This window comes from Sphaeramia orbicularis, chromosome 1 (assembly GCF_902148855.1).
Source record: "Sphaeramia orbicularis chromosome 1, fSphaOr1.1, whole genome shotgun sequence".
NCBI lineage: Eukaryota > Metazoa > Chordata > Actinopteri > Kurtiformes > Apogonidae > Sphaeramia > Sphaeramia orbicularis.
In genome coordinates this window covers 49,324,183-49,351,017 of record NC_043957.1, presented here as the reverse complement: position 1 = coordinate 49,351,017, position 26,835 = coordinate 49,324,183, and the positions used below count along the sequence as shown (strand labels likewise).

At 38.6% G+C, this 26,835-nt stretch overlaps 1 protein-coding gene across 2 annotated transcripts in view; it reads left to right on the top strand.

Annotated features, from left to right (window-relative positions):
* The first annotated feature begins 714 nt into the window (after positions 1 to 714).
* The window catches only part of inpp4b (inositol polyphosphate-4-phosphatase type II B), a 306,898-nt gene continuing 280,777 nt past the window's right edge, over positions 715 to 26,835 (top strand). The window contains exons 1-2 of one of the 2 annotated variants that reach the window (XM_030140349.1): positions 715 to 1,115; positions 19,675 to 19,719. In XM_030140349.1, coding sequence (XP_029996209.1) covers positions 965 to 1,115; positions 19,675 to 19,719 — 196 coding nt within the window. In that variant the 5' untranslated portion in view covers positions 715 to 964. The remainder of the gene's footprint in view (positions 1,116 to 19,674; positions 19,720 to 26,835) is intronic. The other variant, XM_030140356.1, reaches the window with a different exon arrangement.

Below are 26,835 nucleotides of genomic sequence, written 5' to 3'. Positions count from 1 at the left end.
TTTGAGATCTGCCCCTAAAGAAAATATTTCATTTTTATCCCCCCAGTGATGAACAATCTGTCTGTCCATCAGTTTGTCTCCAGAGCCTAGCTGGAGTATTTTTCCACCAAACTTCCTTCCCTTGAACATCCAAAAAAAACTTACAGGCAAGTTGCCAAAGAAGTCCACTAAGAATCAAGTACAACCATTAGATTTGTGAAAAATCATTCTAGTTTTGCTCCTCTATGCATTGATTTTTACATTAATTTGGCATCGGTGCTACTGCTAAGCCTTGTAATAATTTACTGTTCACTTCTGTCAGTGCACCCTCTCTCTACTTTTTACCAAATGCAGTTTTTTGTTTCACATGCTTCATGGTTTTGAAATAACCGTAAGGAGCTAAGCTGTTAGATATTTGTTAATTGTTTTGCCCCTTAAAAAAGAAAACAATGCTTGGAGTAGTGAAGGGAGGCTGGAGACTGGATGTCAGAAATCAGCGGGACCCCTGCTGCCATGTCTGCATGCAGCAATGACTGCGCAGTGAAGAGAGAGAGAGAGAGAGAGAAGGGAAGAGAGGGGGCAGAGTTGTGTCTGTCTGGCTGTTTTACACTGTGCAGTCTGGTCTAGGTGCTCTACTGACCACCCAAGATTGATGGATAGAGCTATGTATCGCACATAACATCAATTCTGTCCTGTTTTCTCCTTTAGTCAGAGTCTCACTCCCTCATCACTCCTCCCTTCCCCTCTCTCTCTCTCTCTCTCTCTCTCTTCTCTTCTCTCTCCCCCCCCCCCCTCCCTCCTGCTTCTGCTCCAGGTCCCTCGCCGGTCCCTCTCTTCCGTATTAGTTTCCAAAAGGCATATTTAATGCTGCCAGAGAGCGCACTGTGAGGCAGCAGAGAAAGCGAGGGCGAACGGATTGCTATCTTTGTGACAGCTTTTCTGCTTGGCAGGCAGCACGTGAGCCGGGGAACTGGACTGGACTGTGATGTTCCGAGGAGGTGGGAGAGGAGGTGGGGAAGAAGGAGTGAGCGCAGAGGGGAAAGCTGGACAGATGGAGGACGGCACCCAACACCTGGGACACTGCGTAGTTGACATGAAGGAGCTGAGCGCCAACCCTGAAGGACTGACCGCTGCCGGTGAGCTGACTGCACTGTGTTGTCTGTCTGTCTGTCTGTCTGTCTGTCTGTCTCCTTTAGCTCTCTCCTCTGTCTCTCTATACAGGTTAAGTCTCCAACACCATGTATGAATGGATGCTGCTTCAGTACATGCTTGTCCTCATGTCTAGTTTTTGCCTTTTTCTCTGCTGCTTGTATTTATGATGTTTCTGTTTCTCTCTCTGTAACACACACATATGCAGAGAGAGAGAGTGGTGTGTGTGTTTGAGAGAGAGAACGAGAGAAGGGTGGAGGTCTTGGTGGATTAGGTGAACAGATGTTTTCTTGAATATTTGAATTCTATACATTTAGTTGAATTATTTGCATAACTCAGTTTTTCAGGGTCATCATCGCATTTTCACTGAAAAAAATCAATTGTACTTGCTGTTGACATTTAGTGTTTCTCAGGTGTTAAAGGGGGACAAGTATATGAAATCTTAGCAGCCAGTGAAGTTCAAGTGTTTTTGAATTATTATTTTTTAATCTGTGAAAAGATGTCAAGCAACTAATTGCTGTGTTTCAGTATGGTTGAATGAACATGGTAACAAGAATTGTGATTTAGTCTTTCTGCAGAGAAAAGTTTTATAAGTGTTGTTTGTTGGCAGGTTTGTGTTTAGACAAATTCATATCAGATTTTGCATGGATACCTCTGTATATCCATGGTTTTTATTTCTCTGTACATGTGCATGTACATGCATGTTTTGCATGTGCGTGCTTTGCCATTTAACTGCAGTCATATCCCATATAGCCTGGAAGTGTTGAGACTAATGAGCGCTAACAGAGGCAAACTAGATGTCTCAGGGCCCATCACAACAGGAGAATGCTAAAGAGATTAGCTACATCAGTGATGCCACAAAGCCTGCACTCCAAGTTTAATACCTTTGCTTACTAAAAGGACAGACACTGCATGCAGCGTTGCAAAGCATTTGCATTGGCATGCAAGCTCAACACCATCATCCTCCCCATGGGGGTAAGAAAATGGAGCCGCACAAAGAGAAATGAAAGCACAACTCATGATATCTCGCCTCCTCTACATCAAACCACACAGATACACAGTGAACAATTTACATGCAGATTTGGACATCTAAGTTCCTGAACTGTGTACACAAAGGCATTTGCATGCACACTTTTTTCCGCACACTTACATACACGTTTAGTATGAAACAGTTATGACCTGATCTTGAACTCCTGATGAGCTTTAAAGTCACACAGTAACAGTTTTGACATGCCATCTAACAGGTGGGAGAGTAGAACGGTAATGACAAACACCTCACTGTACCTGTGTTTTGCTTTTCCTAAGCATCCTGGGAGACAAAAGGAGAAGAACAAAGCACATAATTACCATGTTTGTCATGAAAGACAGGTTGACAACCCTGCATTATCAGTCGCAAGGTGAAATAGTTTATCTCCCTCTTCATGACAGGATCTAAACTAGGTGCTGCTCTGCACTTATTGGGGTGGGAACAAATTGGCATTTTACAAGTTCCCTTCTAAGAGAGGTAAAATTGTGTTTTATCTGTTAACTATTCATATGAAAATTTCCATCTAGGCATGTTTTCCAAGAAAGCAGCAACACAATTTATGGAGCTTTCGCTGCACAATGGTTGACATCGTAAAACTATTGTGAGACAAAATGCCCCACTTTGTGCCCTTGTTAACCCTCCACACTCCATCACCCACCGGTGCAGCAGCAAAGACCTCATGAGCACACCCAACTGATTCACAACACTTCATTAAACACTGGCAACAAAACCATCTGTCCCCTCTCAATCTCTCAGGGCAGTAATGTGACGATAACTCACTCTTCCATTCAGCACCACTTGTCCTAATGGGATGCCTGTTTGTGCAAACATCAATCGAGTTAGAGATATTTTAGTCTAGTTCATGTGCAGGTATTGTTCAGGGAATCTGATCTAAAGCATTGGAATTAATCAAGGAGAGTGTGATAGAACGAAGTGGTCAAGGGAAAAAGAAATATTGCAATTAGTGTGCACGTGTGTGTGCACAGGTAAGAAAATAGTGTGAATGCTAAACAGTGTGTTGTTTTTTGTGGATGTGGCCAGTCACTGTAGAGTCCTGAAAGAGGAAATCTCACTGTGAACCAGCCACATCAGTGAATTATTAACATCTCCAAATCCAGAGTAAATGATATTCAAAATATAAACAGGATTTGTTCTTTGGTGCAGGTTCTTTCGTGTAATATCTATTCATGAAGAGGATAAGCAGCAGTGATTAGGAATGTGTACTGAACTCACTGTGTGGGGTTTATCAGAGCTCTTTTGGGAAATTGCTTGATTTTCTTAGTAGTGCTGTTAGCATATGATTTGGACTTGACTAGCGAAAGGCAGAATTTCGAAGCTGTTCCACAATTACTTTTTGTGGAGTCAGGAATAAGTGCTAATCCCATGTGAACACCCCCGCATTTCCTCCTTCCGTCCCCACTCTCAGAGCATATCTGCTGTGAGATACTGAGTGGTGATCACACTGTACATTGGGCGAGGAACTGGGGCGATGAGAAGGCAAGAGGGTTAAATGATCATCTGCAAGATGGACAATTTAAGTCCCTCCAAATTAATTAACTTTGTCATTCTGGAGAAATTACCTAGTCTGTTCACATCCTTATAAATTACCCTCTCCTGTCCCTTCAGCATGCCTTTTTCCCAACTGATACCACCCGCAGACATGGGGTGATAGATTGGAGGTACAGTGGGCTGTGCTGTTATTTCTAGAGCCAGATGAAACTGCAATATAGCAGGCGGGCACACCTCATTTGCTCTGGGCCCCTCTGGGAGTTACATCTGCATGTACCGCCTGCCTGCCTGCCTCCTTGCTGAGCTTATTACCATATTCATAATGCCAGCGGATATCGATTATAAATACCACACCTGTGCCACTTTTCCTCACATTATCCACATATTGGAGCTGTGAGCTTCACATGCTAAAGGAGATACGATTGAGATGGACAGAGGCGGTGGTTTACCCCTTCCAGTATAATGGGTAATTATTGTGATTAGACTTTCTGAATTTGTTTTGGTCCACCTGATTCCTGCCAAGGGGTTAATTACATACAGTGTGCTGTGTGGTAGAAGACAGGAATGGTGTCACAGTGTACATAACAGGTGTTTTGTTTACATAATTTGACTGTGATTTTAATAACTCTGCTTATTGAAAATTTCCAGACACCAACATTTTTCAGACACACTAGGAATGTCTTCTAGTCAGCCAAGTAACATCACCTGCATTTGCCTGCCTTAGAATCAAAGCATGATCCTTCTATAAATACTTGACACACCACTTGCAGTACCAGCCATGCATTAAAATTCAGTCTGCTTTTCACTCCTGTCTTCCTCTCCTACACTATCAAGCATATCTAGTAGCTCTACCATGTGTGCATGTCTCATGATCAGTGTCCTCAACCCATATCAGACCCAGACTGAGCATTACTTCTTATCTTTATTCAATTATTTCTGCAATGACAGACATTTTACACAGCTCTCTACAGCTCTTGATAAGTTGGTGTCTAGATGGAGTTTTCCAGAGTAAATGGCCTGTTCAAGTGACAGTCTAAGAAAATGTGACACCAGAAACAGGACCCAACAGCTGGTTCTGTCTTAACTCACCTAGCCTAAGGTATCCTGGTTGCCACTACACAACATGTCATCTAGGCTTATTAAAATTTCATCAGTACTCGCACTCACGAGGAAGCCTTAGTGGTGGAAGACACGGACCCAGAGGAATGTGATGACAGTCGTGTGAAAACCAGATAGCTACACAAGGTTTGTTTTCATACATAATGAGCCTGTTGGTGTAATTGTGTGTCTCTTCAGCAAAGCGTGCATCTGATTAATTAGACATTTACCCCACACATATCTGTCATGTGTGCATAACGAATATTGCGCTAACTTTGCATAAGCCTCTCTATCAAAACAATATTCAGCCTGACAAATGTGAAAATTGACTGAGCTCAATTCAGTGCAAAAAAGCAAACAAGGAATTCATGAACACATTGAGAATTTGGCAAAAGACTTATATTGTGGTATGCATATGAACCAACTAGTTGACTACTAACATAAGAATTAGTAACATATTGGCTTCACTGATTTAGCATGACCACATTACACAAGAACTACAGCTTTTACAATAACCATCTGATTACTGCTTGTGGATTTTAAGCATCCAAGTTGTAGTGGATCATAATGTTTTGTTCATGATGGGTCTCATAAGGTGTTAGTACCACAAATATAGTCATACTAGCACTTTATAAATAGGGTCCCATACACTGAAAACTGCTAGTGTTCTTATCACTCTATAGCAGTGGTTTCCAACCTTTTTTGGCTTGTGGCCCCATTTTAACATCACAAATTTCTGGCAACCCCAGACATTCAAAACTGGGACTTTTTTTTTTTTTTTGCTAAAATGAATTTGTTTTTGATCATGTAATACTTTGCTATACAATGTTGCAAATAAATGTTAATTTTATTAAATATTTAGTCCATATAATGTATATTATTATGGACGGAGGCAGAAAAGCCAGGCTGAGATTACTGCACAAAGTGAGAATTTTATTTTCTTTGGTCAGGATATGTACAGTCAGTCCAACTTGTATTTACAAGGCTGACAATTAATACTGAACAAACAAGAACTGAAACTATGAATTATGAAAGAGCTGCAGCATCTGAAACCGACCACAACGAACATTTGAAAGATAAATAGTACCACAGTGCTTCAGTTTCAGCTTCAGTTTGTCATGTCTTTTATGTATGTGATTGTCTCTGTAAACTCACCTTATATTTTTTTGATCAGTAAGTTTTTTGGTTTTTTTTAAAAAAAATCAATTACTAGAAATTTCAGGCGACCCCACATGGGGTCCTGACCCCAAGGTTGAAAAACACTGCTCTATAGTCTGTCCAACGCTGAAAACAGTTCTATACATTTTCTTCTTAAATTCAATCGTTTGATTATCATTTAACCAACACAGTTTTCCTGTTTAGTTGCCTTCCCTTAAGCCTTTATAGGGCGCTCATAGAAATACTCTGAAATTCAAAATTTCAACCTTAGTGTGTTATTGGAGGACATAACAAGACTTTATTACTTATGTGAAATTTTTCAACATTTTTTATTATGTAAAAAAAAAATCAAGGTCAATGAAGTTACCATATTTGGTTCCTTACCTGTAAGTGGCTAAAAATAAAAATAAAAAATCAAATAAATAAATAAAAAAATAAATAGATAAATAAAAACACATTTAAGGTGAAAGGAACATGTATTTTAGAACATCACTTTTAGAACATTGCAACTACATGTAAGTGCTGATCCAGACCCTTGTCCACATCCACATTCTCCCTTTGAACATCATTCCTTACATTAGTACCATTACTTCATGGTACCAAACAAAGCAGGTCCACTCACTGTTCATGCAGAGGTGGACCTTACTGACCCTGTAGACCACATTGGACCTGAAATTGTTGACTCACTGTCCTCACTGGAACTGTTGCTGTCATTATTTTGTAATGTGTGCAGAAATTACCAAAAATAGTCACTTGCCCGATAAAGGGTTAAGACTGTTGCTCAGATCAGATCACATTATTCTTAAAAAATTGGCTACTATCAGATTCCAGGGTGAACACTGTCACAACTCTGAACCACATCCATGAAACCAGAGGAGGTAGAACTGTTGAACCGAGAAAAGCTACGAAGTAGAACTGTCCAGATCATGACTAATAAACAAAGAGAAGAGGGTGAAAGTTGTTGTAGTAGTATTGTCATTAAGTATTATCAGTATTCATTATGTGAAAATTAAAATTAAAGTTGCATGAAATTAAAATGACAAAAATTACATGGAGTTGCAAGGATTGTGAGTGTTCAGACTGAGATGGCAGAATATCAGATCTATATCTGGTTCAAAACTATGTGTGAAAGGCTACATTCACACCTACAATACAAGCTTAAGTGGCCCAAATCTGACTTTTTTTTTTTTTACCCATATGTGACCCAAAACAGATTTTTTTTTTTCTCTTTAGTTTGAGCAGCACAAATCAGACTCAGGCCTGATGTTTTGTAATTGGACGTCAATCTGAATGATCATATCACATTTCATTTGACTTTAACGTCATTGAAATGTGACAGACATTACATTTCTGAGATGGAGGAAGGAGGCAAGAACCATATTTACTTACAGTGTGCTGCATGGGACATGACGTCCTCTTCTGCCTGTACAGATCACTACAGGACCATAGACTGTTCACACATGAGTCTGATGGGAGTGGCATCTATGATATAAAAGCCAAGTGGCCTCAGTGTGCAGGCGTGTGTGTGTGTCTTGGGAATCACACAAATTTCGGAAAGAGCTGACTGCTGCATTTTGGCATACTTATGGATTTTTGGTCAAGGAAGACAGTAGCAAAAACGACAAGTTGATAGGACCAATATTTTGGTTGATATTAGTCATTCTGGAATTCAATGGCCTTACAATCACATTGCTATGGCCAGAACGCTTTGGCGGTGACTGCTGGACAAATGTGGTACAGCATGCATGAATACACAACAATACACAACAAACTACCACATATAGAACCCATGGATCCCCACAAGTCAACGCACTAGTTGGAATTATGAGCCACTTTTACACAGAGATCCCGGAAAAAAGTGCAATGGTGATCCCATCTTTGTTCCACCATTGACCGATTTCCACAGCCAAGCCAAAGGAGTAACAGAGGTGAGACCGGCTGGACTTTAACACAGTGGACCTGCGTTACGGAATCAAAGGGGCGGTGATGCAGCGTATAATGTGATGTGTAACTTGTGTGTCGGAAATACCCCTAGCATAGTGGTGTTGCTAACCTCTCCAGTCGTCCCGTCTTTCACCGTTCCACAAATGTTAACATGGATAGAGTCCTCCGCCTGAAGAGGCAACAGCACTCCCCAGTTCGAGATCTTTCTGGTTGCGTTATGTTTGTTTACTCTACATGGTCCACGCTCATTTTTAAATCCTCCTGGTGCAGGGGTCGTACATGCAATACATCATCAAAATGTCACACCTTGATTGTAGAACGAGAGATGTTCCTCTTAAATAGCATTCCGGATCTCTGTTACTACCTCCAGAGGCGTTAGAAAGCTGTGATAAAGGTGGGATCATGTGGTCCCACCATTCGTGTACAGACATTGTTCCGGAATAAAGGCGAAATACTCCCGTGACAGAAGTGCTGTGTAAAAGGGGCTATAATCTAAGCAACCACACGAAAAAAAAATGGATTTCAGAAAAAATTGAGAATTGAGCTTTGAGTTGCAGTATGAACAAAACCAAAGTGGTGTGTGTCAGACTTGAAAAGATCAGATTTTATGTAAGTTGTGTTCACACTGTCATAAAAAACAACAGGAGTCCCATATACAAGTGATGAGTTAATCCATTTCAACACTTACCTAATGCAATTAACAACTCAGGCCATGTGTCTTAACCTCCTAAGACCCAGGAAATGTCAGCAAAGTACAAGCTTTTTTGTTTTTTATTAACTCTTTAAGTGCCAGACAGTTAAGGGGCTAATAAGCCTTAAAAGTGCCACAGAATTTGGCCGTTTTTCAGTATTTCATGTCGTTTTTATAATATTTGAAGAATCCTGCAGGAAACCGCTTGGTAACATCCGACCGATTGCTGATTAGATTCAAAACGCACCGGACGCAGCCGATTCATTATTGATCGTAATTTGCATAATTTATTATAATAATAATAATAATAATAATAATAATAATAATAATAATAATAATAATAATAATAATCATCATCATCATCTTTATTTATGTAGCACTTTTCATACATTAAAAACTGTAGCACAAAGTGCTTTACATATCCGTTTAAAAATCAGTACCGCCCCCCACCCACACCCGCGCACACACACACACACACACACACACACATATACATGCAAACCCACAAGCTCACACATACTTAAGAAGACTGACTGAGCACGGGTAGACCAGAACAAAAATGTACAAGTAAAAGTAAAACATCAATTTAGGAGGCGCTGTCTCAGGGAGCCATCCGCACCAGGAGGCAGCCGCCGACCCCGGTGACCAGGCACCAGCAACACAGCCCCGCATCCCAACTAGTGGGAGAGGGCCAACTGGGACCCCCACCCACCAGAAAGGAGCGGACCCCAGTGAGAGAAGGCGCCACAGCCCCCGGAGTCCACAGCCGCCCCCCGGCATGGAGGGCTCCCTCTGATGAAACACCGGAGAATAAGAAACATTAAAAAGATATAAAAATATTATTCGGTCGCGTGACCTCAAATTCCCGTCTGCTTGGTCTCAAAAGGGGGACACAGAAAGAACGTCATTGAAATGTGAGAAAGAAATGGGGGTGGATGGTTTGTTTGTACACAAATATGGCGTGTTCTCCAAAGCCGATCTGATCGGCCCGTGGCACTTTACAGGTTGTTTTCGTAAAGCCGATTTAATCGGCCCATGGCACTGAAAGTGTTAAATAAGTGCCTATATTGGAAACATCATGATGCAACAGTTTTTTCAGATGCAGTTTTTAAAATTTGTATGGAATGTCCTTTGTGGTGGACAGTTTTCTTTTATTTTATTTTGTATAAAGTTGTGAAACTCTTGTCCACAAATGTGGACAGAAAACCCATAGCTGGATCTTCACTGTAAGCCCGGAGAAGTAGAGTTTGCTCAAAAAATTTGAGGTAAGTGATTGCACTTAAATGATTTGAGTAATGATCGACTAATCAATTGGTTTAAGTAGGTTCAACTTTAATGCTAAAAGTATTGAACTTAAACTATTAAGTAGAAAATACTAAAAGACAAGTTATTTGTACTTTAAATCTGTTGTAAAATCAACCCCACTATCGAACCATTCAACTCAGCATTTTAGGTTACACTGACTAATTTTCTCAATTGCAGCCAGATTAATTTATCATTGATTAAACAACTTTTTTTTTAAGATAATCAAACTCAAAATCCTAAACCTGACCAAAATAGTTATGAAATTATTGAACTTGATATATTGTAGCATGAATGGTAGTTAGCTCAACATCATTTGCCAGTACAGGAAGTGCTTTTAATTAGACAAGATGTTAAGATTTCCATTGTACAATAACATTTTTAAATGATCAGGAAAGCCATTGTTCTTCCTCTGGCTCTGACTCATGGTGCAGCTCTACAAAAATACAAAAACAAACACAAAAGGGCCAATAAACACTGCCATACACACATTAAATCCAAATTAACACTAACACCACAACCCCGCTGAACCCCTGCACATAAAAATAACACATTTTCAACAACATGCCCAATACCCACAATGCAATGCGAAGATAAAAAAAAAAAGTGTGGTCATGACTAAAACTTAGTGATTTAAATCCATTCAACTTAAACTTTTTCGTACTTTCAACTATGTCTACAAATTAGTAGAATATACTTAACATTTTATAGTAACATCATAAAACTTAAATTATTTAAGTACATTGTAATTAAAGCATTTTAGTAAATACAAATTCCGGGCTAGCAGCTATTTAATGTCTCAGTATAAAGTGCTTCAGTGAATTTACCAACATATTTGTGAAAACACCCTAAATATAATGTTCTGTCAGATTGTAAAACAGTGCTGAACAGCTTTTGCCTCATCCTCTTATGTATGCTGGCTGGTAATAACATGAAAGCCTCTCATTAGAGCCAGTGTTTGGTTTATTCTTGTTCATATTTATCTTCATTCATGTTCATGGTCAAGAAATGAATGGATAAAGACCTCCTGAGCTACTGTAGAAATACAGTGGTGCTACATGACTCCCTCTTTAGATGTGTATCGTTGTAAAGTAAAAACAAAACAAAAAAAAGAACAAGGAATTTCATAAGTATTATAGTCTATCTCTGTAGTTGGATCGGCCTAAATTTTGAACACTGAACCCTTCAGATGGAAACAGAAGTGCCTACTATACACTTAAACTATACAATAACTCTGTGTTGTTACCAAAGACCACTGAACTTCCATTGACTGCCAGAGAAAACTGAATCATGATCCATGGGGATTTATTAGATATAGGGTTATATGGTTTTGTTTTCATCTTTTTTATTAACATGTCAGTGCTTTGAATAGTTCATATTTCAAACCTCAAAGTTTGTGGTTTTTCAGACATCCTAATAAAATATGTATTAGCCTATTATTGGATGAACTGTTTGATTTTTCCCTGAAGAGGCTCTTTTATTCTACCAACATTAACATTACTAATTGAAAACAAAGCTTAAATTTTTCTTTTTAAGGTTATTTCTTTGTAACATCCAGCACTGTCTTGCTTTTGCGTGTTCTTAACATTGTGTCATTTCTTTGTATGATTGTTGGTTAGTTCTAAGTAGATCTGAAGTCCATAAAGACATGTTTTGGGATGAAAGGCTGTACAAATACACCTGACCTCCACTGACATGAAGCTGCAATGAAAGTATGGAGTAAAGTGAACAAAAATACATCATTTTTAGTGTCTATGAAGGATCCTCATTATAGAAAATGACTATTACCTAAAGTTGTGTAGTGCCCATACATCAGTGAGCATCGAGTATCCATGGCCCATTAGTGCGGTTGATGAGCCTTAGAAGGGCCAATTGTGTCCTAGCACCCCGGGAAGAAGAAAGTGCTATTAAGTGGTTTGGGCTGCACGACATGTTGCACTATCATGCAGGTGTTTCATCTGTTTGGTGTGTTTGATTGTATATTGCTGTGGGAATGTGATGAATGAGAGACAGTGTTGGTGACAGATGATACAAGGAGTCAGCTCATCATTCTAGCAAAAGCCCTCAAGGACGATGGAAACTTTCAAACTCTATGTATTTATCTGCAGTGGATGTCAGAGACGTAGAGGTGGGCGATATATATCGCCTACGATAATATCGTAAATGTTGATTTGACGATGTGTAATTTTACATTGAGTATTCATACTGTCCCGAAATGAAAACAAACGGACGGTGCATAGACTGTAAAGGAGAGGTGCATGAAAGTCAAATGCGTGCCTCAGAAGCCAATCAGCAGATGGGATTCAGTGTCATGGTGACTCAGTGGCACCAAAACACAACATTGTCTCACAAGGAGGAAATATGCAGGAGTCGTCCGTCTCAGCGGATGATTTCATAGCAGACGTGGGTCCACATCACTAGCCTGGAAATGGTTCGGTTTTGACCAGTCAAAATAGCGTTATATGCAAGCTGGGGGACCGTAAAGGGGGGGGGGGGGGGGGGGGGGGGGGGTGTCCAGTGGATACAGGTTAGAAGTTGTGAAATTTCATGTAAGGTCTGTTGTATAATACAGGAATAGAAGCTGGGAGTCGGACATTGAAAGCATGTTAGGTTTCGCTTTAGTTTCACCCCAGTGTTGGTTACAAGAAATTCACATTTTAAAGGACGTCATCAGATTACACTGGGTTACAAAAAATGTTTTTTGCAAGTTGTCTAGGTTTTTTCAACTGAATTAGGACCATTTTGCGCCGCTAAATCCAAAAATGACATGTTTTTCTCAATCAGGTCAGGTTTTTTTTGCTAATTTGATTTTGAAAAATTTGATCTTCTCACAAAATATAATAATTAATACCAAAATAAGATTGGTAAGCACGCTTTATGAAACTTGTGACTTGATTCCTGTTAGGTACAATGGTGTATTCACCGCAGATGTAGCAGAATACATCAGGCTTATTTTTGCAAGATCTTCTAGTCGAAGCCATTTCATTCACCTGTAATATTAAAAAAAACAATCAGAAATTGGCAAAAGTAAAATCTTCAGAACTCGTTTATTGCAAGAAATATGAAAGAATTTTGTATCATATGATGTGAAAATGCCCATAAATGTAAGCAAAAATGTTAAAAAGCCAATATGTAGCATAGTTCAGAAAGTTGACCTGACTGAGCAAAATTAATGTGATTTTTGGATTCAGCACACCAAAATTATCCTAAATCAGCTCAAAAAACTTCAACAATAAATTTGTTGTTGACCAGTGTTATCGTTATGGGGAAATTTTAAAAAATTATCGAGATATATATTTTTTTGCCCATATTGCCCACCCCTACAGAGATGCCATATGTTTGCATAAAGGGCCATTCATGCTCTACGTTACAGATGCGTATGTATACGGACGGAGCGTTCTGTCCGATCTCTGCATTCATTATGTGTGTATTTCTGTCTGTTCCCTGGTAGCTTGCAAATGCAAACCCCAATGGAGATACAGAGCAGTACAACCAGGAACCATGGAGGCAGTGCTGAGATTTGAAGAGAAGAATTTCCAGAAATGACGGAACATTTCAAAAAGTGACAGTGTCAGTTAGTGAAAAACTACCGACATATTTATGACAACTACCCTTCTCAGTATCAACATTAGTAAAACCTAGGGCTGCTCGATTATAGAAAAAAAAAAAAAAAAAAAAATCACGATTATTTTAGCAATAATTGAAATCATGATTATTAAAAACGATTATTTGTTAACCTTAAAGTTGTTTATTTTTTTCTTGCAAAACAATGTAAAATATACTCTTTAAACAAAAAATAAAGCTTTTAACCACTAAAACAAAGTATTTTCACTTTTGTACGAAACAAAAAAATCTTTGAAATCAAATAAGTGTACTGTAAATTCAAGTATGTTTCCTTTTGTAAACAAATAGTGCACTGTAATTAAACTACTATAGACTTGCCATAGAACTGTAGCAATAAAAAAAAAAAAACTCACGTAAGGTGCAAATTATAAATTCAAGTATGTTCAATGTAGTATGAAACATAGTAAATTCAGTGGCGTGCCGTGAGGTTTCAGTTAAGGCCTTCTGTATACATCAGCCATCTACAGGGTGTCCTATAAGTCTCCATACATAGGAGACATAATACATACAGGGGTTGGACAAAATAATGGAAACACCTTCACCTCAAGATGATAATGCCCCAATCCATACAGCTAGAATTGTTAAAGAATGGCATGAGGAACATTCTAATGAAGTTGAGCATCTCGTATGGCCGGCACAGTCCCCAGACCTCAACATTATTGAGCATTTATGGTCAGTTTTAGAGATTCAAGTAAGACATCGATTTCCACCGCCATCGTCTCTAAAAGAGTTGGAGGGTATTCTAACTGAAGAATGGCTTAAAATTCCTTTGGAAACAATTCACAAGTTGTATGAATCAATAGCTCGGAGAATTGAGGCTGTAATTGCCGCAAAAGGCGGACCTACACCATATTAAATTATATTTTGTTGATTTTTTAAGGTGTTTCCATTATTTTATCCAACCCCTGTATGGTTCTAACATGTATTTCTTTATAGTTCTTCTTTATAGTTCTTCAGCAGTGGAGGACACGCATTGAAATGTGTTCCCGACAAAATGGCAGTCATATAGAGCATATTATATAAATAAAAATGGTTTATGTCAAGAAACGTTTATTTTTCCTATGTATGGAGAGTTATGGGACACCCTGTGGAATACGCACGTTAGGGTTATACAGGTTAGGGTTAGGTTAATACGGGAGTTGCTGCGTAAAGAGATTCGGAGACTGAAGATTGCATTGCGGACGAAGTTGTTTTTATGCGTTTTAGTTTTTCATAAGAGAAAAAATATGATAAAGGTGGCGGTGGTTAAACTTTAGATGGTTAAAAAGGTTTGTTGTGTTACCAGTCGGTGCAGACACAACTACGAAACACTTTTTGCACGTGATGTGTTTTTGCTCTTCGTCTTCTTCATCAAACCCAAAGTGATTCCATACAATTGAATTTGACTTGCCTTTTTTGTTTACCAAGCACTTCTGCTGGGATTCTCCTGCCGTTTTTCCAGACCGCTAGGTACAACGTTCCTCTTGGGGTGGACCTGCCGGCTAGCTGGCAGCAGTAGCTTAGAGGGGGGCGGGGCAGAGCAGCTCATGGTAGCTTGCGTGCGCGTGAATTAAAACGACTCAAAATTAATAATCGTTTTTTCTCGATTACATAATTTTTGTAATCGTTGCGTGTAATAATCGAAATCGTAATTGAATTTCGATTAATTGCACAGCCCTAGTAAAACCTCTTCTGTTGTTGCCATGTTTGTTATTATATTGACGTTCTTCATCTCAAAAAATATTACTCTTCTTCATGGTATTCGGCCAGTATGCTAATTAATTGCAGTGTTCTCTGGTGGATTGATTATCAAACAGTCATGTGTGTCAGTATGACGGCAGTGATGCTTGACAACGTTAGAAACAGACGTACCTATTTACGTATGTAAAGTGAGCATGAATGGGCCTTAATCGAAAATGAACAGTTTCTTGGACAATATAATCTCATAAATGCTTAAAATTAGTGGTGGGACTTAATTACAAAAAAAAAAAAAAAAAAAATCGAATTAATTAGTGGCCTTATAATTAATTGAATTTTAATTGCATATCAATATTTAAAACCAGAAGCAACATTTCTAATTCAAACAGATTTGGGTAGATGACTAAATCAATGAATAGAAGTGCATATGTTTGAATAACCAAATCCTGTTTATTACTTTATATAATCTACTAAACATTTTGTTTTGTAATTAAACAGTACTTTCAAGTACATTTAAGAAGTAGTAAAGTGAATATAATAAATATCCTTGGCCAAGAGCCATAAAACCTTCTATCCTAGCACTTTCAAACATTCCATTTTAAATATTCTAATAAGGTTTTTCCCAGGATAACCACAGATTCTTCCGGGATTATCTCTGAACCTGCTGCGGTGGTCCGGCCTTTTCCCTGCCCTCGTCATCACCACTCACTTATCCTCAACTGCCTCCATGTGTCTCCCCCTACTCCCCCCTTCTCCAGTCTCTATCTCTATCGCTCTCTCTTTTTCTCTTTCTTTACTCTCTCTCTTTAACCCCAACTGGTCAAGGCAGTCGTCCATCCTCCAGGAGTCTGGGTCTGCTCCAGGTTTCTGCTGTTAAAGGGAAGTTTTTCCTCGCCACTGTCACCAGTCACAAGTTTTTGCTCCAGGAGGATTCTGTTGGGTTTCTGTAAATTGGCTTAGAGTCTGGTTTTGACCGACTCTATATATAAAGTGACATGAGATAACTTTTTGTGATCTGGCGCTATATAAATAAAATTTGATTGATTGAGTGATTTAATTGGTTTTCCCCTGTAAGCCGCTTTGGAAAAAAGCGTCTGCCAAATGCATAAACATAAACATAAAACATTAAGTGCCATACCATCTAAAATGATAATGAAAAAGAAAAAAAAAAGACAAAAATGGTCCCTTAAATGATCTCAGTCCCTCTTTTCCTTGCTTTGCAGTGGTGTAAAGATGCTAGATTTTGTTTAAAATTGTCTTTCTGTGTTGCAGTTAATGAGTGGGGTCAGATGATGGTATCTTCTCCAGTGGTCTACAGTCCACTGGAATCCATGTCACCAGTGTGTTTGTTCATTTATCAGATGTGGACTCACTCATCTTCTCTCTCAAACCCATTATCTGGTGGAGTGTGGGTTGGCAGCTCTGCTTGGTGCTAATAGGAGCACTAGTGTTATCATTAACTCCGGTGTTCGTACTAGCCACACTGTGTTTGGCCTTTAGGTGGTAGTGTTGGCTTGAATAACTGTGGTGGTATCCTAACTCTTTCTGGCATGGTTTGCATACACCAGTGCTCTTATCTAGGCTAACATCCATCCATTTTTAAAATATATCCACTGGGCCAAGCAATGCGGTCTCATCCATGTCATCCATCATAGCTTTCTTCTTCAGTTATGTATTGTCGTAACGTTGCCGCTTCCGCTTGTTCACTGCATCGGTGTGATCGGTATGATAGAAACCTGTGCACTGAGAAATGTTCCGTGTTGTTTATAGTGTAAAAATAAAATGCGATTAATTGCGTTATTTTTTAAAAATCTCGTTATTTTCCCTGTAATTAATTAATCGGAATTGAAGCAGCATATGAAATTTGTCCCCAATTTTTCATCAAATCTGTAAAACCTGAGTGGTAGCTTAAAGGTGGGGTGCAAGATGTTTTCCTGGAGCATTTTTTACTATATTGCTTAAAATCCCCTTCACACCCCGTTTACAACCAATTAATTAAATCCTCTAACACAAAAACAGAAAAATGTAGTCACCTGTGGAACGGACAGGACTGAAAAAATAACCATCCAGTCATTTTGAGCAGCCCAATCGAAATAATTGAGCGGTGATATGTCTATCAAATTCAACTGCCATTTGTCCCTCCCCCCTCTGCGCATACCCCTCTTCATGTATGAATCATGCGTTCTCAGAGGTTTGGAGCACTTGTGCAGGAAACGAAGCCAGAGCCAGAGCTTGGCTATATTAGTTATATTAGGATGGACAGTTCACTGAAAAACTGTTTTGTCATTAACACAGTGGTTCTTAACCTTGTTGGAGGTACTGAACCCCACCAGTTTCATATGCGCATTCACCGAACCCTTCTTTATTAAAAACTAAAATATGATTTTTTTTCCAAATTCAAGACACAGGTATATGTTTTACTGGTGCACAAAATGAACCGTGTATTAACATCACTGTGTTCAAAGAACAAAACCAATACAGTGCATGAACTCACAACAAATTACATACCTTTTCACAAAGACATGACCTTTTTTAACACAACCACACTGAAATGGTTTTAATTTTTGTATTCCAATAATGAACTTATTGTATTTATGCTATTTATCATTTTTAACATTTTAACACACACCCATCACCTAATTTCCATCAGGCTACGATAATAATGAATATTTACTGCAAATCATTCTGACTTCTGCTGTTGCCTTTGAGAGACCAGTTCAGAAATGCGTGGCTTCACCTTGGCAAGTGCCACTCTCATGTCATTTTCACAGCAAAGTCTGTTCCTTTTCTTCGTTTTTATGTCCAGCATCCTTATTACGGCACTAGCTCGGCTTTAGCGTAATACGATTTCTCCATCCGCGATGGTGCGTCGGTCGTCACATGATTGTAACTGACCAGTGCGGTGACCAAAAATGTAAACAAACGCTACACATGGCTGCCTCCGCGGTTGACAGGAAGTAGCAAAAGTCATAACAACGATGTGGAAAATACTCAAATAATTCATCGTCAGACGAGTGGAAGAGATTATAAACACTTCCGGATGTGTTGTAGTGCTATAAGCAACAACAATACACCGTGTATGTGGATGTCAATCAGAGAAAGAGTCTCCGAAGCCGTTTGTTTACATACACGGACCTAGCCCGACACACACACACACGACTAATGAGTCGAGTGTGTGTCTTGACCTCTGCCAAACCCCTGAGACTGACTCACCGAACCCCTAGGGTTCGATCGAACCCAGGTTAAGAACTACTGCTCTAACATAAATCAGTAGGAAATGTAACGTTAGCCAGATAGGTGTGAACTGGGACTGTTCTGTAAGAGTGGGGGTGTTGGAGGAGACTGAATGTGGTATGCATGGATCGGAGCCAGACTTGGCGAATTGTTGCTGTACAACGCTCGTGAACCCTCAGGAACAAGCATTATGTGTGCCAGTACTATGGAGGCGTGGCTTCCGGGGGATGTCTGAAGAAAGGGTTTTGGACTTTTGAATTGAGTATTTTGAAAATGTAGCTTGCTCGAACCATTTTTCTAAGATCTCGTACCCCACCTTTAATTATCACAAATCTGTTAGTCTTTCCATGATTACGCACCTGAATCACTTCCCTCGCGGTGAACAACTTCGAAGTATACTCCATCACAAGCAGTTCCTTTGTTTACATACCAAACCGATATGTCACTCAGGCCTTTTAGAGTTAAAAAAAAAATACGCGTAAACATGCAAGATTTCCAAAAATCTTCCAAGGCACACTGTAGGATTTGTGTAAAAATAAAATGCCTTTATTGCTCCATGGCAATCTTTCAAAATACAGCCAATGTGTTGCGACATCTGGTCTTCATCAGGGCTTTTTTCACCTTTTGTCACTCAGGCCTTTTTGGAAATTTTGTTGCAAAGTGCATTGTGGGAATGGGAATTCCACACAGCCGCAGTATGGCCGTAGCAGCAACAAACATGGAAACTGCTTCATTGCTTCTTGGTGCTGCGGCTGCGTGGAATTCCGAAAAGGTCTGAGCGATGGTTTGGTTTGGGTTTGGTATGCAATCAAACGGACGGCTTGTGATGGAGTACACTTCGAAGTTGTTCACCTTGAGAAAAGTGATTCAGGTGTGTAATCACGGAAAGTTTAACTGATTCGTGATACTTAGGTTATCACTCGGGTTTTACAGATTGATGAAAACTTGGCGACAAACGTCATACGCAGTTTTAAAGTCCCAGCCCTACTTAAAATACAGTCTCTTCTAATCGGGGAAAAAAAACCAAAAACAAAACTTGTCAGTGAAATAAGTCAAGTCTTTATTGGCTGTTGATTATGAGTTTCTCAGCGCTGAAACTATAGTGTATTGATAGTGTGTTGAATTTATCAGTTTTATTAGAAAATGATGATTTCTTCCATTCTAAGTAATTGTTTTATTTTCTGAGCTTCATAAATTGCTCTGATGTGTTTCCTGTCTCTTTGTCCTCTCCTAATCTGTCACCTTTTATCTAACTCACCTCTGTCTTTTTTCTGTCACTTAGGCATTATTCTAGCACCGAAGTTGCCTCAGGTGGAGTTCAGCCTCGGTAAGTCCTGTGTTTTGATCTGTAATTTGAAGCTTATTTTGCTGTTCAGAGGTGTTCTTTCACTGAGAACTTGCCACACTTTCTTGTGCGTGAAAGTGGATTAGACAAAGAACATGGATAATGTGTCTCTTGCACAGCTGCACAATTTAGTGTCAAATCACACTTTTCAGACAAAGTTTATGACCTATATGTGCCTTGAGCACAAGTAGATCTAAATATAAGTGTGGTTAAACAGACACCAATAAAGCCTCATCTGCTGACAGTTACACTAATACAGATGCCACTTGGAATTAGTGACATATGGGAAAATATCCTAAATCTTTTCTCAAGTATGACACAAACATGCACCTCAGGCTTTGAGTAGGGTTTAAAGGGATAACAGGAACAAGGCACAGCCAAAACATTAGACAGAACAGTGAGAGGGTCCTTCTGAACGTCTTGTCGAGATGGCCTCATTTATTTTTTATGCATGTGAGATGTTGAAATTCTATTTCTAGACAATTCGTTGTTGCTCAGGTCAAGTTTCCAAGATTGAAAGCCCAAAGAGAAATACTATTCCTGTGGTCGGTGACTGAAGAGAACGATGGCGTCAGAGATGGGCGTCTGAGCTCCCTTGTTTCTGTCTTTCGAGGTGACTTCAGTAAAAGCATTCTGCTGTTCAGGGTCACAGTAAATAGGCGATAGAACTACCTCCATATTTTCTGGTCATGATTAACTATTTTTAATGCTGTCTGTGTAGAATACATTACCTCAGGCTTTCTGAAATATTTCCCTTTTTCCATTCCTGTCTAACGTTAGTCACTTTTCCATTGGACATCTGCGCAAAACTTTACCGACATTTACTAAATGTCGAAAAAACACTAGTGCGCAATGTGGATTTTTCCATTAAATCACAAATGTGATGATTTTATTTATTTATTATTGCGAGATGAAATGTGAAGTCATCCTATAAACATGGCGACGAACATGAATATGGTGTTGATTTACAGATATATTCATTAATATTATATATTACCCCTCTATCTCATTCTAAATTTTAAAAAAATTATTTGGTTTTCTGGTGTGTCCACACATACTATGACGTCTCTTCTTCTTCGCTTGTTGTAATGTACATCAACATCCGGTTTTTTAATTCACCTGACTCTAGTTGCGAAAAAGGTCTTTCCATTGCAGTTTTGCGTGACATACCATTTGCGCTACGCCTGAAAAACCACCCCTTGCCAGCGAAAAAACTTTTAATTGAAAAATGAGGCTTTTGGCGAAATTGCTGTTTTTCCATTAGGTACATTTTTATGCACAAGTTATATTTGCGCAATTTGAGGGTCAATGGAAAAGGAACTATTGACTGTCTTGCAAAATAACACTGAGCTCGAGTGACATGTGACCACAGTTAATTTATTATGGAGGGTTTAATCAGACGCATTAAGAAAATGCATGCTTAAAACTGGGCTTCTGTGCACATAGAGACAGGAAAAAATGAGGCTTTCTTTGGTGTATAAATGTTCATGCTATTTGATTTTCTGCTCAAATAATTGTGTGGGTTTGCACTTGACTAGAAAAACTATTTGAATGTAAATTCTCTGTCATGGTGCAGAACACAGCTGACAGCTGACACCCACAAATACAACGTTCCTCTTTAATTGCCCTGGTTGGATGTGTGCTCATGTGTGCTTAACATAAAGTGCATCTGCCAAAGCTTTCTTAGATCTGTCACACACAAGATAGATGTGTCTGATTTATGTTTCTTTGTTGATAAATATACATGTATTATTTCGAATATTTATCAATCTTACATGGATATGGAGCTTCTAAACTAACACAAGCTGCATAAAAATACAGAATGAGGGCACATATCTTTGTATTTGTGGACATACATTAAAGTCTGTCTGCTTTGAGGCCAGCACCCCTACAGATTAATCTTTTTTTTTTTTAGACAGCAATTCTGGGGAAATGTTTCTTCACGTCACTGTTTTGCCTCTGCTTTGACATTGCATTATAAAATGTGAACAATGCCAGAAATTTAAGAAAAATGAGTCTGTGCCTGTTTGCATTAGTTAAATGTCACCATTTGTGACATTTGACATTTTTGCTTTGGAATTTTGATATCTTATATTAGATAGATTTGACATGAAAAACTATTGATAAATTATTTAAATTACTTTCTAAAAGGTAAAAGTGCATTTTTGATATTTAAGCCTCTTCTTATCTCTAGCAGGTTAGATTTTTGTAACAGCCTTCTCACTGGACTCTAAATGAGCTGTAAGAAAACTGCAGCACATCTAGAACACTGCTGCTCGGGTTCTGACTATAACCAGGAAGTACGACCATATTAGTCCTGTGCTCAGGTCTCCGCACTGAGATCCCGTCACTCCGAGAATAGACTTTAAAGGAGTGATATTTTGCTTTTTAAATGGAATTACACATTTTTAAACATGTCCCTGTGGTCTACATAAACTGTAAATGCTCTGCTTGGGTCTGAATTCTTCATTAATTCAACTCCACAGGTCCATCTTCAACCCTATTTCTGAGTAATGACACCAGAAAGGTCGTTTTGAGCGCTGTCCCTTTAAATGCAAATGAGCCACTTCATGCCCCACCCCCTCCAGGTTGTTAATCGTGCTTTCTGTCTTGTTCAGCCATTTGTGTTCGTTAATACAACCAACAACTGAACATTTTAGGTAATCGGCTCGAAGTTTGGACATATTTTCAGTTTTTACTACAACCGCTGCAATTATGTCGTTCTCAGAGAAATGTTCGTCAGAAGTCTTGACCTTATATGCAAATGTTGTGACGTACGGTAGCTAGTTATAAAACGTAACAAATTAAGCAGATATTAAAATAGGTTGTAGAAATCCACTTGATTTTTGCCGTAATGAATATAAAGATAGCTTTGCAGCACCTGGAGGGTTCAAATGCCAACTTTACGAACTATTAGGGTCCAAATACACAAATGAACCAAAGACCAATAAAAGTGGGTTTAGCAAAATATAACCCCTTTAAAGCAGCTCTGCTTGTGTGTAAGTCTGTCCATGGTCGTGCACCAAAGTACATCTCTGACATCTTGGTCCCATGTGAACCATCTGGGACCCTGTGAACCTCAGGACTGGTCTTTTGCTGGTGCCCATAGTCATCACTAAACAGGGTGAAGGTGTGTTTTAGTTCCATGCAGCTAAACTCTGGAGCAGTCTTCCTGGTGACATAAGACAGGCCTCTACTCTGCCTGTTAAAGGGAAGTTTTTCCTCACCACTGTCACTAGTCACAAGTCTTTGCTCCTGGAGGATTCTGTTGGGTTCTGTAAATTGGCTTAGAGTCTGGTTCTGATCAACTCTATATGTAAAGTGTCATCAGATAACTTTTGTTATGATTTGGCGTTATATAAATAAAATTTGATTTGATTTATGTTTGTTTCAGTCCAGGCTGAAAATGGCTCTGTTCAACTGTGCATAGAGCAACTGAAAGGGTTCTATCTGCACTCTTCTCTTTTACTTTATTTTATTTGGTTATTATCCCACCCCAAAGGGGAGGCAAGGGGGATTGTTTTTGTTTTGGTTTGTTGGTTTGTTTTTTCGATTGTTAACCCTCTGGTATCCCATCCACCAAGGCCCTTACTAAGCACCAAGTGCTCCATTTTGGCACACTTGTGGAATAATGTCAAAAAAAATTTCATACAGTTTGTTTTAATTCTTTTACACTTTTTTCCATTTCATCAACTTGAGCTGTAAATAAAAATACCAAATACTCAATAATTGTCACATTTTTTAACCCTTTAAATGCCGTGTTTGTATTGTAAACAAACCATTTTTTTGGATGCAAAAAACACAAAAAAATATTTTTTTCAATATACTACATAAAAAATGGATCACATATTATTAGATTTTTGCAGCCTGGCATATGTCAATGATTAACTCCAACATCGGTTGATTTGCATTATTATTTTTAGCGCTAGGTCAAATGTTCAAAAATACTAGCATCTGTCACCAAGTGTGTGTAAAATGCACACCTATAAATCAAACTATTAAATATTATATATTGATTTATTTTTCTGCTCTAATTTGATATTATTTTTGTAAATCAAGGTCACCCTAATCATACATATCAAATAATCATTCATTTTACATTTTTTTAACCCTTTAAACGATCTCTTTTCATCATGATGTCACTACATTTTTTGATGCAAAAAACACAAAATATGTTTTTGTTTTTTTCAAAATACTACATAAAAATTGGATTACATATTATTTGATTTTACAGCCTGGCATATGCCAATGATTAACAGCAACATTAACAGTGTTAATAAATTAATTTAGACCCTCACCTCTCAAATGAAGCCCGGATATCAGTAAAAGCAGGATTTATGATTTAATGCCTTAAAGATCAAAAACAGTGGTTATAATGGAAGAAATAATGCGTTTTAGGCACACTTGGGAGATGGATGCTACTCTTGTAATTTTCTTTTGTTTACAATGTGCAGATTTTAGTTGGTGGCCAGAATTTTACAGATCACGCACAAATGAACAACTTTTGAATTCTAACCTTATTTAAATTGTGAAAAATAATGACATTTTTTAACACAAAGTGAAAAGTGTGCCTGAAAAGCGCACCCTGATACTGGAGGGTTAACACACTGGCAGCAAAACTATTGGTTGAATTCATACCAAATTGAGTTTATAGATTGCCAGTGACCCAGAATAGATGTCATTATATTTTGGGAAAAGTAGGTCAAAGTTTAAATTTTTTTAAAATCTCCCTTCTTCTCCCATTTACTCATAATGGGCAAAATTTCAAATGTCTATTAAACATCAATTTTGTTTCAATTTACTTCAAACTTGCCTCATATATAGAGGCAAATGATATGCTGACATCACCACATGCATAGACATGATGACATCAGTTGGATTGATGCCAAAATAAGATACAATACATGTGAGGGGCGGGGTTTGTTGTGCCTGGCACCACTTATTATTTATGTTTTATTGATTATTATTGAGTCCAGGGTCTACAGGTGTAAAATTAGCACTCATGCTATAACCTGACACCATCTTTCTCTGATACTGTTTAGGTCAGTGTATGTTGTGCATTGTCCATTGCCATTTTTGTAAAGCACTGTGAATTGCCCTGTGGATGAATTGTGCTATACAAATCTGCTTTGCCTTCCTTGGCTTCTTAGTAGCTCGTTGTTATCCTTAAAGTGGTGGACTGCTGTGATTGATACTCCTGTATAGTCGTTTGTACCCTGTGTTCCACATACTATGTAACCACAAAGTCCCACTTTCGTCATGTCCAAAAGAGCTGGATACAGTTTTTCTTCTATTGTGCTTTACAAAATCCAAAGCACAAGTCCTGAAATAATCTAAAACAATGTACTGCACATCAAATAGAACTTCATACTAGTGTGTTAGCTTCAGTATTAGCCTGATATCTACAATACAAGCACACAGTGACGTCTTATAATTATGTAATTGTCTTTTACAGTGAAGCAGTTGTAGTTTTTTCTGTCAGTGTAAATGACTGCAGTGACCTGTTGAATTTCAGTTCATACCTGCTCTGTGAATAACCACAATAAAAGAAGAAACAGGCTTTTTTTTCTTTTACCTTGACCCACAAATCTTTTGAACAGAAACCTTTGTTCTTTTCTGAAAAAGAACTTTGTTGTTTCTTGTGAAAGTTGAGTATTTTTTTTGGCAGCCATGTATCAAAATGTTTTGTTTTCTTCCAAAAGGGTTAGCAGTTTAAAAAAAAAAAAAAAAAAACTTAAGTTCTCACAAATAGTATGTGTCTTTTAATTTATAGCTTTACATCACTGAGCACTGTTATAGCAGTTGTAGATTTCCTTTGAAGGCCTGTTTGCATTTTAGTCATATACAGTTTAATTCACAGAAAATGATAGGGATTATACAGTACCGTTTTCAAGTCTTCTCCATATGCAGAGTCGTATGCTTGCCAATATTTTATAAATTCATATGAATGATAAGTAGCTCTGTGCAGCAGGTGAAGGATGTATTTATCACACCACGACAGGCCTTATTTTCCCTCTGTTTTCCCTAGACCCACTGACAAACAGGTGTGTAAAATGGCGGCACATGCAAATAATGTTGTCAAATTAACTGAAGCGTCGAAATGATTATCATGATGAATAAGCCTCTTCTGGAGATGAGCATATATTTGTCTCCTGTGGAAACTCCCAGGGCTCCCCTCTCGATTAAATGGAATTTAGATTCATTGTGGGGTCACAGAGGCCCACTGCATTAAAACTCATTTTCAGCAAATTCATCTTGAAAGAGCTCAGCCCATTCCAATCACACAAAATAAATACAGCATAGTAATTGAAGCCTCCAAGGAATGGCAAACATTATTACTCCAATTGCTCAATTGTTATGGTAATTTAGAAATCAGTCTCAGTATACTTTGATAGTTGAGTTGCCCAATAAAATTTCAAGTCGTGTCTTTGTTGAATTAATTAATCACTAAAATAAGACAGGTAATTCACTGCTAAGCGATCAAAAATGTACAAATATAATGTTTGTCATGGTGTTCCAAATTTTATCAGTTGTTTTTTTTCTTTTTTTTTTTTATTCCCATTAGTCTGTCACACTTTAATAGGCCATACTCTATCCTCTTACAATGTCACTCCGTTATTATCTTTGCTTTCACTCAGGCTTCCTTCCTCAAACTCTAAACGTCTCTCTAAGGGACTCCTCTGTCTTTTCCCTCCGTCACCCTCTCTATTTCCCTTTCCTGCCACCCACACCCAGCATCATAATAGATCTGACCTTAGAGGGTCAGTTGTAGTGTCATATCCTTGTAACAGAGCCACTCTGGTGATGCATGGCTGGGCACCCAGTCCCATTTCAGTCACCAGAGTCACTGTGGTTAACTGTGTAGCAGGGTGTGGGAGGATCCCCTCAGACAGTCACATGCATGAGGAGCCCACTGACGGGTACAAGCAGCAAGAATTGGTGTCAGGGTACATTTAAAGATGCTGCGGCTCGTTTGTGGGTTAACTAGCAAATGCAACCTTAGCACATCCTTTAATGCAAATAGTGAGCTAATGATGGTGTAACGAACAAAAAATCTGTTTCTGGGCAACTTCTGTTCATTAATGTTAATGCAACTAT